At 44.6% G+C, this 12466-nt stretch overlaps 2 protein-coding genes across 2 annotated transcripts in view; both read right to left on the reverse strand.

Moving 5' to 3' along the window:
* Positions 1–12466, reverse strand: part of LOC125940581 (uncharacterized) — a 30922-nt gene that overhangs the window by 17686 nt on the left and 770 nt on the right. Inside the window, exon 2 of the mRNA XM_049656919.1 lies at positions 10345–10540. Coding sequence (XP_049512876.1) covers positions 10345–10540 — 196 coding nt within the window. The remainder of the gene's footprint in view (positions 1–10344; positions 10541–12466) is intronic.
* On the reverse strand, positions 4598–6633 carry LOC125940582 (uncharacterized). The gene is made up of 2 exons (XM_049656920.1): positions 6420–6633; positions 4598–5080 (listed from the first exon to the last, which is right to left on the reverse strand). Exons 1-2 carry the CDS (start codon positions 6593–6595, stop codon positions 4636–4638), a joined length of 621 nt encoding a protein of 206 aa, XP_049512877.1. The 5' UTR covers positions 6596–6633; the 3' UTR covers positions 4598–4635.

The raw sequence follows: 12466 nt of genomic DNA on the forward strand, positions 1-12466 counted from the left end.
ATGGTCCACCGGTTATCCATTCTACGCATTACGTAGCCTGCCCAGCTCCATGTTTTCCGCTTAATGTCAACTAGAATATCGGCTATCCGTGTTTGTTCTTTGATCCACACCACTCTCTTCCTGTCTCTTAACGTTGAGCCTAACATTTTTCATTCCATCGCTCTTTGTGCGGCCCTTAACTTCTTCTCGAGCATTCTTTGTTAACCTCCAAGTTTCTGCCCTATATGTTAGCACCGGTAGAATGCAATGATTGTACACTTTTCTTTTCAATGACAGTGGTAATCTCCCAGTCAGGATTTGGTAATGCCTGCCGTATGCACTCCAGCCCAATATTATTCTCCCATAAATGTCTTTCTCATGATCAGGGTCCCCTGCGAGTAATTGCAAATATTGCAAATAGCTCTCTGCAATTCTGACGTGAACTCCAAGCTCTTGGAAACTTCTCAAAATTGCGCTTACATTTTCCAAGCCTGCTCAGATTACCTTCCAGGCCTTCCAATGGCCTTCGCTATCTGGGGGCACGCGGTAAGATCTCGAAAGCCTTGGCGTCGCTGCTATTGTTACAACAGCTTCAAGGAGCACCAAACGCGTGCGGCGTTGGTGACTGTTGCCGGTGCCTCTGGCGGCGGCTGAGAGGTTTTCGACGATATCAGGACGGGACACTCGTCGAGCAGCGTCGAAAGTCTTTACCAACTTCTCACCACGCAACGTTTTATTGTGATAGCAATTATATGGACACTCAAAGCGTATTTCTGCTGTCGGCGTCGCCGTTGCTGTGAGATTCCCTATGACGTCAAAGACGATGAAATCGTCGCCGCGCGCCGTATGCTTTATCTGCGTGTGAAAGCGCGCGAGGGATGCGCGCTTTCACAGGGAGCGAACGCACGGCGGAGAGCAAACGCGCATTCTGCGCAAGGAGGTTTTAAACCTCCTTGGTTCTGCGCCGTGCTCCCTGAAGCGCTGCGGAATTAAGCGCCTCTTTCCTCCTTTACAATCACCGTATATATATAGAGAGAGAGAGAGAGCAAACGCGACTTCTTCCATCGCGCGAAAGGCCGTGGGGGGATGGGAGGGAAGCGAGGCGATGTTTAGCTGCGGCACCAAATGCGTAATTATATAAAAACGTTGCGAGGCGAGAAGTTGGTAAAGACTTCCGACGCTGCTAGATGAGTGGCTCGTTCTGATCTCGTCGAAAACCTCCGAGCCGCCCTCAGAGGCACCGGAAACAGTCACCAACGCCGCGCGCGTTCGGTGCGAACGTGGGAAAAACGCCGACTGCGTCAATAACAGCTCTGCGCGTTGTTGGTGCTGCTGCATGTTCAAGTTTATACAGCTGGTAAATCTACTATCCTTACTCCGTATAGCTCTCTACTAATTTGCTACCCCAATTGATGCTTCGCGTTTCGGGTGAAACTGCGTCATTTTTATATACATACGCATTTGGTGCCACAGGTAAACGTCGGCTTGCCTCCCCCCCCCCCCCCCCCACTGCCTTTCGCGCGACGGAAGAAGTCGCGTTGGCTCTCCGCCGTGCGTTCGCTCCCCTTGAAAGCGCGCGTCCCTCGCACGCTTTCACTCACACATACAGCATACGGCGCGCGGCGACGATTCCAACGCCGTTGGACGTCAAACGGAAGATCACGGTGACGGCGACGACAGAAATACGCTTGGAGAGTTCATATAATTGCTATGGCAACAAATATAGGGCTGTACTTGAGAGCGCTGCATATTATACAATTTGGTCCGCTTCAGATTACGGAATTCTTATATTGTTTTTATTGCTGATAGAGCTGTGAACTTGTATTTCAGATTTTTTGGCGTTTTGAATAATAAAAAAACGCACTAAAAAATTCGCTTCCAACAATCACCGGATAAGTTTTCGTTTCTTTTTTTACTTTTAATTGCAGCGAACACTGTAAACTTTGGTGGAGCGGTTGCTGAGAAAAGCTATTCACATTCCATTTACATCAGAAGCTCTGGAGCTACAACGGGAATAATATAGAGTACAGAAGGAAATGCAGAAAGAACGGACTAGGAAAACGTAAATTACGTGGCATACAGATGACATAAACGCATCTATGAAAGCCTCAGATTGTGGACGATGGTCCCTTCGGTCCCGCATAGTACCAAAAGTCTTTGATTCTCTGCACTGTCATCGTGGGTAGGTGAAGAGAGTGAACCCCTCCCACTGTTTATAAAACGGCCATGGTGGACGAACTTCACCGTTCTTTACCTACACGGTAAATATTGGCAATGCATTGAGCTACTGGTGAACGCATATTGGAAAGACGCAATGGGCATTCGTGCGTTTAACTAATACCCCTGTCACACGTGCACTCGAAAGTCTTTTCAGCAAAAAGACTTCTCCCGAAAAAGAGTTTCGCCCGCAGACACACGACAAGGAGCGATCTCTTTTTCAGAAGCGGTCTTTTCTGGAAGAGGATTTCGCCGATCTCCTTTACGGCCGAAAAGGAGTAGTCTCGAAACCAGTGGGCACGAGAAATTATCATATATTAAACAAAATAATCGAATGCGTAATTTTCTGTCGCCTAGGCTCATCATAAAAAACAATGTTATGTCTCGCAGAAGGTGTAGTAAACCCAGTAATACTCATTTTCTTCTGTAGTCTCGTAAGCAGGTCGAACGGGCTGGGGATGTCACGTGAAGACGCTACTACAGTAAATCTTTATATTAACGTTTCTTATGTTAAATATATTTGAAAAACGTGTAAACAATAAGTTTTCACTTTATATTTCGAGATACATAAGTTTTTTTTTTTTTTTTTGGGGGGGGGGGGGCGATATTGTTTCGAACGCTAGCGCCACGCTTTCGGTAGCGTGTCTAGAAGGAAACACTAAAAGGAGATCGTCGGTGCCGTGTGTCTGCTGCGCAACACCTCTTCATTCAAAAGTCTTTCAACCTGGTAGAAGACCGCTTGCGTGAGAGAGTTTTTCGGTGCTCGTGTGGCAGAGGTATAAGGTGTAACTGCACATTGGAGGTACACGAGTTTCATATTAGCTGGTTTCAGTTGGTAGAGTCCAGCCTCTCCAGCACTCAGTAAATGCATACTTTCCTTATATTTTAGGCTACCACCGGAATGAATGATGAGGACGCGAAGATCTTCGATGACGGAATGGTACGTCAAAGCTTGTGAAGACAACAGAGTGATACAAGGGGCGTACAGCTCGGCTTTTCCTAATCACAGAGGACGAGTGGCGGAACGCTTCGTGATGGAGTACGATGGCTGACGTGTGCTTCCAGTTTTACTGCTTATTTACCTTCATAAATTATGCGGTTAGTGACCAAGATAGACCCCTGTGGTCTTAGCTATTTAATTGTATTCTTCGTCTATTGAAAAGGCATATTCATAAACCAACGATTGTAGCTTCTATAACAGGTTATTAAATTATCAACAAGTGTCAAGCATTAAGGCACTTGAAAAAGCACATTGTAAAAATTTTTATTCCCCTATTCACTTAGGACATAGTCCTAGAGTCGGTGGTTACAGTAATAGGGCACAAGAAGTTATGTTTCATGCGCTCAATTTTGTCATTTCTCAGTTCGCTTCATGTTTTAGACCTCTTCGCGAGTATACTGTATTTGTCAGGTGTCGTTATCAGGGATTAACATGAAATGTCTTGACAGTTGTTTGAACGCAAAGTGCTGATGTTTATGTCATACTTAATAAAGCAAATTACACGTATACCTTAGGATTGCTCTGACAGAAGCGAATTCAATATCTATAATGTTGTAGGAAAAAGAAAAGATAGAACTGAAAAACTTATATTTAAGCTTTGTACAAATATGCTTTCGTACATTAGAGGTACAAATCGGTCGTTCGCAAATATCGCTTCTCCTTGCGAATTTTTCGGTATTTCCTTCATTTTTTCGCTTTTTTTTCGTCTGTCGTATTATTTATACTATTTTCTTATCTTCTCTAATGCTTCCCTTTAAAAATTTAATTTCAGTCTTCAACCTAATAACTAAGAATAACATGTAAGGAATTAACACCTTCAGCCTATTTAAAGACTCTTGTACTCGAAAGGCCAGAACCACTTAAAATAAAACAATGAACTTCAGAAGCTGTATAGATGATGTACGGCGATCTCCTAATTACAAGAAAGCAGGGTAGCGATAGAGTTCAACCAAGTAGAGAATATTGATGAACAGAACTAGGCTAAAAACATTAGGATATTTGCTTGCGTTTTTTTTTTTTTTTTTTTGCATTTCCAGGAGTGCCTGAAGAAGTCATTGGAGTTTTGACCCTCCTAGGGAAGCGCCTTGACCTGATGGCATTGGCTCAAATAACGCGCAGCAGGATTGGATATGTGGTGATGGTGAGGAGAAATTCGAGTAAACGATATTTGTTAACCCAGAGTTCCTTGACTGTTATGGAGTTCGGAGGAAAAACAGTTTGTTCTTACAGACACCTGCGAATGAAAGCCCGAAATACTTGCACGGTGTTAGTGTTCTTTATTATGTTCACTTTTGTCGGTGCTCCTCTACGTGTTACAGAAAACGCACCAGCAGCACTTTTCGCCAGCGGATTGCACGTGTAACCCTAAAAACATCGATGACACACGCACACGGCTTCGGATATGTTGTTTAAACCCATATAAGGTCACCTGGCAAGCTTTATTCGGTCGCGTTTATCACGGGATGAAAAAATGGCCGCGCATTGCCGGAGCGCATGCTGGTGAGGTCCTCGCCCCGGTCCTTTCTAGCGGCGAGCTCGGCGACGCTCAGCACTGGTGCATCCGGGGACACGAAGTCGGAGGTTCCGAACAGAACCGAGCGCGCCATCTGTCCAAAGGCATTGTCGTAGTCTCTGATGTTGCTTTCGTTCAGCGGAGCGGCGTGCAACGGATCGTGCGGCGATTCCCCCCGGAAATGAGACAGAAAGTGGACAGCGAAGGTGTTCCGCCAATACGGGTACGCGTGTGGCTCGTACAGCGCGCCGAGCATGTCCAGTTCGGTTTCCAGGCCGTAGTACATTCGATGGACGAGGTGCGGACGCGGTTCAAGTATAGCTTTGGTGGGCAGCGTGCCCGCGTTGTAATACCACACTGAGTCGTTGAACCTGTGCCATAGAAGGAAGAAACATTCAGGTGATAAAGTGACCCCATGTCTCTACGTCGTGCCGAGGCAAGTCAGCAAGATTTTACGCTGATGGATGGATGGATGTTAGGAGCGTCTCCTTTGGAGCGGGGCGGTGGCTTTTGGCACCAAGCTCATGTTATTATATTGCCTAATGTCCTACCTATGTTGAAAACAAAAAAGAAAGGATTCCCTTCACGAAGCTTCTGAACCCTTACTGGGAACTTTGTTTTTGTGCGCTTCCGTTGTTTGTCGTTTCCCTACTTTTCTTCCACCAATCTTCGAATTGCCTCTTACTAATCTCTATTGCGGACACATTTACTTTTGCAATGCTCTAGCTGAACCCAAGGACTTCAAGGAGGCCAGAGGTGCCTAATCGACAGCTGGGCAGATATCTTCACATTCTAACAAAACATGTTCCATCGTTTCCCTAGCTTTCCGTACCAGTATACTGGACCTGAGAAACACGGCTTCCTTTAATACCACGAGCCTTTATTGCTCCACCTAAAGAACTTGGAGGACTGCCTAATCTTCGTCTTTAAGAGCGCAACGCGATAACAATCAAAGATTCCTAACCGCTTCTCACGTTTTCCCGGTAACTGCAGTGTATGTAACCATTATGTTTACCAAGAAACGCCGGCGGCGTACGCTATGCACGAAGGCGAACTTTGTGGTAGAAACAAGGCCTCTGGCGTGAGCCGATCTCGATGGCAGTCCAGAGCCGCATCAAAATATTTACATAATTTTATGGTTTATGTAATTGTTTCGCACTTTTAATATTTGAGTCTGAGAAGATTTAACATAAAAGGCATGCGCTGTCGGTGCTTTGTTTCATGACATTTGTTTGTGGTCTGCCATTCTGAAACGTCCGGGCACTAACTTTGTCAAGAATGTAAGACAATGTATGAGCAACTTTAAGAATACAATGATGCGGCAATATATGCCCCGCATATACCGCACGTCGTATAGCAAGACGTGGTATGTAGATATACCTAATTATACACGGGAATTTTCGCTGACGGGCCGCCGACGTCAGACGCCGACACCGTTCTTTCTGCGACATACAATCATGTTGAGTACAGCTTTATTGTTATGTCCGCGCTTACGTTGGACAATCGTCTGGTGAGCTGTGAAACATCAAATTGATTTATCATGGCTGCGCGCTTGCGGTTTTCGAAGCCATACCTGGGCACTTGGAGGAGCCTTTTATTCAGAGTCTATTAACTCTGTGCTTCGTATTAAGTGGATTCGATTTCCTGCCAACATGCGACCTTGCTTACCAGAGGGAAAATAGTGTGAGGCGGCGAACGGCCCGAACTCACTTTCGGTAGGTGTCCAGGTAGAGCCGAAGGAATCGCGAATTCTTGTGAAAGAATACGAGGTTGTTTCCCAGTGCGCCGTTGCTCGCACAGCCGATCGTTGCCTCGTATCGCAAGAAGCGACGCAAGGATTGAACGACGAACACGTCTCGGTCGAGGTAGTAGCCTCCATAGCGCATCAGCGCCCTCAGGCGGAGCACAGTCGGTTGCGTGGTGAGGCGACTGCGTAAAAATGCGAGCGTAAAGCAAACAATTCGCAAAGCAAGGCGCGCGGGCGTTCACCAGTTTGGCCGTGCCCGAGCACATATTAATATTAAATCTTCATCTGCAGTGCTAACTATACGAAGACATTCATGTCTTGCAACTTAAGGTGGCGGTCCCACTCCGGCGGCACGAGTCCCCCGTTTTCAGTACTTTTGGAGCAACCGCGGCGGCATTTCTACTTGGAATATAAAGTAGTGGTATATACCATGAAAAGCCTAATTATTGCAGATTCCAACTATATATTATATAAAGAAATTTCTGAAATTTATCTAGAAATAAATGTTCAAGAACTAGCATGAGATACGTGGTTTTTGCGAACGGTGTCTCAGTTTTGACCATATTTAGAAGGAACTACCGGATTTACTGCATTGCGGCTTGCTGTGTAGCTTTAGGACATATTTATCTATTTCCTAGAGGAGGCGAAATAATTTTGAATTTTTATTTTTTGCATAATTTGCTTTTGAAGATTTCCAAATGTCGCAAACATTCTCTTGCAAACAGCCCGGCAACTACACGCTCAAGGAAGCTAAATTTTGGAAACATTGGAGTTCAATGAATTTCCATATAGTACGCCAAATTTAATTCATGTACCTTTATTAGTTTTCCGAGTAATGCGGTCAAAATTAAGCAATATTTAAAATTCCGGTTTTACTTTTGCTCATTTTTGCGGGAAGGTACTAAAGCTACGAAGCTGCGGCTTAAAACTAATGAAGGTACATGAATGAAAATTTGCGTCCTAAATGGACAATCCTTGAACTCTAATTTATCCAAAATTTAGCGTCCTTGCGCGTGTAGTTATCGGGCTGTTTACAACAGTTTGCGATATTTGGCAATCTTCAAAAGCAAATTATCCAAAAAGTAAAAATTCGAACTTATTTGCTGCGTCTAGGAAACAGATATATATGTCCTAAAGCTACAGTGCAAGCCGCGATGCAGTACATGCGGTAGTTTCTCCTAAATATGGTCACAACTGAGACACAGTTCGCAAAAACCATGTATCTCATGCTTGTTCTTGGACATTTATTTCTGAATCACATTAATCAATTTCTCTATATTATATATAGTTGAAATCTACAAGAATTAAGCTTTGTTATGGTATACACGACAACTTTATATCCTAAGTAGAAGAGCCGCCACGGTTGCATCCAAAAGTACTGAAAACGGGGGGCTCGTGCCACCGGAGTGGGACCGCCACCTTAAAGGCCTTCCCTTATAAGGCTGTCTTTTTTTTTAATATATGCAGATGTTTCATGACGAAGTAGGAAGGAGCGAACGCGGTATTTTGCGCAGAAATTCCTGGACAAGACAGGCACACTTTGTCTCTGATAGCCTGATTTCAAAAGTATAATTAACAGAAATTTGCAAATTAACTTTGATTAGGGTGTTCAGGTCAGTTGTGTATTTGGCAAGTTTGGAGGCTGTCACACTTAATTCGCACTATTCTATTACTCTTGAAATCGCACCAAATTCATGATAATAATAATCAAACTGCAATGCTGAACCCAGGCAATACTGAAACCCAGCAGGCCCGGCTGGGAAACGCCCCGTCACAAAGTGTGCGATTAAGATTCAAATGATGGCACGTCGCCGCCCACACAGAATACTACACGTTGCCACAGATGCTTTCTAAGGCAAAAACGTACCATACCAGCAAAAAGAAGTAAATTTTGGGGTTTTACGTGCCAATATCATGACATAACATAAGCCGTGCCGTCATAGGGGCACTCCGTATTAATGCTGACCACCTGGGGCTCTTTAACAGTGCACCCAATGCATGAGACACAGGCGAGACACAAATCCCACTACCCCACCACGGCGTCTGATATCGCCATCTGATATGATAGCCACGCAACCTTTGTTGCGCGCCCAGTGCGCTGGGTTTCGATATTGCCTGGACTGAGCACTCAAATTTGAAGTTCAAGATCTACAATTAGGTGCGATTTTTAAGATAAATATACATATTGGTGCTGCATAAAAAAATACTGCCTGCGTGATTGTAAATTAAATATCTCCTTCAGATTTTCTAATCGAAAGTGTATAAGGAACTTTTGTTCATTCTTATTCTGAAAATCATAGTTTTTCCAAGATAAACAACCGCATTGGAGGCTCTAATAAATTCTTATTCAACAAATTCTTGTAAAGAATTATTCTGAAACCAGTGTTATTGGGGAAAAAGTATGTCTGCCAAGACTTTCATATAATTATAAGCCATGCCGTCGTGGGGGACTCCTGAATAATTCTCACCACCTGGGGTTCTTTAACGTACACCCAATAAACGATGATGATGATGATGATGTACTGCGTTGCCTAGAAATTTCTCTGCAATTACGGCACGCTCACTACACTCACTTCCTTTCTTCTAAACATGAAGAAATAATAATAGTCTATGGAAAACAAAAACAGCCTGTCTACTGTTATTTCTTGCGCTGAAGCCTGAAGCATACGGTACATCCCTAACTAGTGCATGTCAGGGAACGTATGCGGAAACAGGCAAGGTTTCTACGTGAAAGAGGCAGTGTTTCGAGAACAACTTATCAAAAAAGATTTGTTCTAAAAATGGCCGGAGGAAATAGATTCTAGACGCTCAGCCGCACATTGTGAATGAAAGGCACTTTTTTCGTGGCGAGAAAAGCGTACGCAAATTGTGTGTGAAGTTTGAACCCAAAAGCAACCTTTTGAAAAAAAAAAGTGCGATTGACTGTGTTTACAAGCACTCAGCTCGCGTCCTAACAACACGTCTCGAAACAACCAAAAAGTTGTTCCATGCAATTGAATGTTTGATCCAATTTCATGAATGCAAGAGGCATAATGCAATATGTAACGATTAACAGGATGGCTGTCATGATAACACGGTGACGAAATCAAACGCGGAATGCAAGATGTGAGCATGCTAACAACGCGGCGCGTTCGGACTAGCCGTGACAAGCGCATGCGATGAACGCGGATCGATTCAACTGGCGAGTATCAACGTGACTTTGCTGGTTCGGCAGAGACTCTAGGTGAATACCTTTAACTCGGCTCAGCTTCGTCACTAGCTACACATGGTGCTATCATGCACTGCGTACGTCACAGTGAGAATTTTGAATATTAGAGCTCCCATGCCGCAGCATGGTAAGTGTGCACTCGAATGCTCGTAAAGTCTGGCTATGCATGCGTCTTGCATACAGTTTCTTTCAAAACTTAGCGGAGGGAGCTCTGGCACTAGTGAGTACTAATACTTCAAGTCTATTGGTTAAGCGATCATCGAAATGAAAGCTACAGCACGCAGAATCGCCAAAACAACGTGTTGTCTTTTTCTTTTTGGCTTCAAATGGCTTTGTGGCTTTGCGAATTGAGGATTTTCAGCCAAGGTTTGAGCTATAAGCATAACAGATTGAAATGATTCCGCATGTGCATAGATACTTCTTGGCTTATGTGTTCAGAAGACTATGATAGGTTAGAAATTTTATGAGTGATAAATTTTATAAGTTAGAAAGTGATAAAAAGTGCTGAAAGGACATCTGAAGCCAAAAGCACGAAGACTAGACAAATTAATTTACCATTACCCATCATCCCCATAGCAGCGCGATGATAACAGAGCCACAGCTCCCTCTAGTGATCTTTGTGGGAAACACATGTAAGTGGCAGGCACATAAAGCTGTCTGGCTGAAGAGCATTCATTTACCATTATGGGAATGCCAAAAACCTCAGTGGGGAAAACTGCGGGGATGAAGGTGAAGTTGATGCCTTCCAGCCAACGAGTGTAGTTCCCCTCAAAGCCGCATGGACTGCAGTGAACGTATATCTTCTCGGGCCGGTGGTTCAAATACATGGAGCGGAACCCCACCACGTCAATGAAGTCCAATTCGGCCTGATTGTACCTGCGCACATGTCAAGGGCATTGCATTTAACAGCGAATACCTGCGGAGGCTACGCTACGACGTGTTTAATAAGTATTAAAAAGAAATGGCAGAGTAATACATGTGTTTCATGTCTGCGTGTTAATTGCAATGAAATTTGCAGCAAGAACGTCGCCTTTGACTTCTACCCGATATTTCTTTACTCGCGCGATAAAAGGTAGAATCAAACCACCAAAACGCATATGCAAAAACAAAACCTCGCATGGTGGCCATGACGTATTTCCAGCTCCTGGAGCAATCACTACCGTAGTTTGCTCTAGAGAAAAGCGTGGCCTTCGATATCGGCTTCTGTTACTCGAGGGAGCCGTTTTCTAACGTGCCAAATCACTTTGTCACAACTCAGCATCACCAGACTGCTTTACGGTTCAAGTGCGACATAAGAAAATGTTAAAATACACGTTTTCTACGGCGCCTAACACGCTCAAGCATTTCCCGGCTATCTCTGGGAAGCAAATGGTTTAACGTTGAATGCACAATTAAATCTCATAAATTTCGTGTCACTGTCCCCTTTAATTTCAGCGAGCATATTGGCTACCTCCACTTGCTCTATGGTCCACACTGCTGTTATTACACATCGGTTCACCTCTGTACTGCGCCAGATGCGTCAGATTAATTGCGGAATGGCTGCCAGGTAGACAATATAGGGCAGCCTAGAGAAACCCCATGTTCTATATATTTCTCGGTCACGATATCGTGAATCTTTCGGGAAGCTGGTAAATAAATGCCTACGGAACTAATTATATCCTGCACAGCGTTTGGCACAACGGCGATTACCTGACTGCAAGAGAAGGCGGAGAAACCAAAACCACGTGACCCAAGTGAGCGCGCATTACACTATCTTCGGGATTGGTCCGCTTTGCTTCAACACTGTATCCAGGATCGGCGCGCTGACCAGAGTCGGCCGATCCTGGAGACATTGAAACGGTTAACTGCGCGTTACTCGGCGAAGGACCGCTTAAGCAAATGTGCCATACCCCAACCCCGAACATTTGGCATAGATAGGTTTGCTTTATTAAAAGAATTGTGCTCTTTATGATGTGCATTTGGGGCAATCAGAATATTTAGCGTTTTGTCACTCAATAATTCACTCAGTAAAAAAACTTGGAGGACGCCTAAGCTTCGCCTTCAAGAGTGGAATGCCACAGCCTTCAAAGATCCCTGACTGCTTCTCGGCTACGGCAGCTTATGTAACCGTATTGTTTACCTGAATACGTTGGCGGCAAACGCTATGCACGAAGACGTATTTTCTGGTTCGTTTTTTTTTTTCTCCGCAATGCGGGACCCGCCGCTGCCGGGGATGCGTGCAGGCGAGTGCCATCTGGATGATGTTGCAAGAAACCGAGCGGGGGCGCCACTCCCACTAAGGGAGAGCTCAAACGGCCGGTGGAAATGGGGTTCGTGTTTGAGTTTCCGAGTAACCGAACTATGTTTGCTCGTATATTCAAAAAACAATCCGAAGCGATCATGTCTGCAGGTTATGTGTAACTCGTACTTTACGAATTTTGTGACGCATTTTACTTTGAGAAGTTCAATGAGTTCTGTAACGCCAATGCGCCACGCGGAGGGCATGCGTGGTTGGGGATGAGTTTTCCATAAAGAACAACACCGACGGCAACGACGCCGACACTAACACCGGATTTTCCGTGGTACGGGGTTCTTAACGCTCTCGCGTTAAAAACAAGGGCAGCAGCTTGGACACCAGCAAGGGTGGTAAAACTGATTGCGCTCTCCTAGGTATGAGCCATTCGGCAATGCAGCAGCAACCAGCCACATTCCCGAAAATACGGGATAGTTCACAGAGAATGGGAATTTAATTTCAAACGGAGCTAAAAGCGATTATATACTTGAGTGACTTCTGTTCTTAGAAAACAAGGATTTGAACTATAA

The sequence above is a fragment of the Dermacentor silvarum genome, chromosome 10, assembly GCF_013339745.2.
Source record: "Dermacentor silvarum isolate Dsil-2018 chromosome 10, BIME_Dsil_1.4, whole genome shotgun sequence".
Lineage (NCBI taxonomy): Eukaryota > Metazoa > Arthropoda > Arachnida > Ixodida > Ixodidae > Dermacentor > Dermacentor silvarum.

Bases quoted from the DNA above. Each gene is read 5' to 3' on its own strand.
- LOC125940582 (XM_049656920.1), bottom strand. From the start codon at position 6,595: ATGCGCTATGGAGGCTACTACCTCGACCGAGACGTGTTCGTCGTTCAA. The intron at 5,081-6,419 runs GTGAGTTCGGGC...TCTATGGCACAG, and splicing joins TACCTGGACACCTACCGAAA to GTTCAACGACTCAGTGTGGT.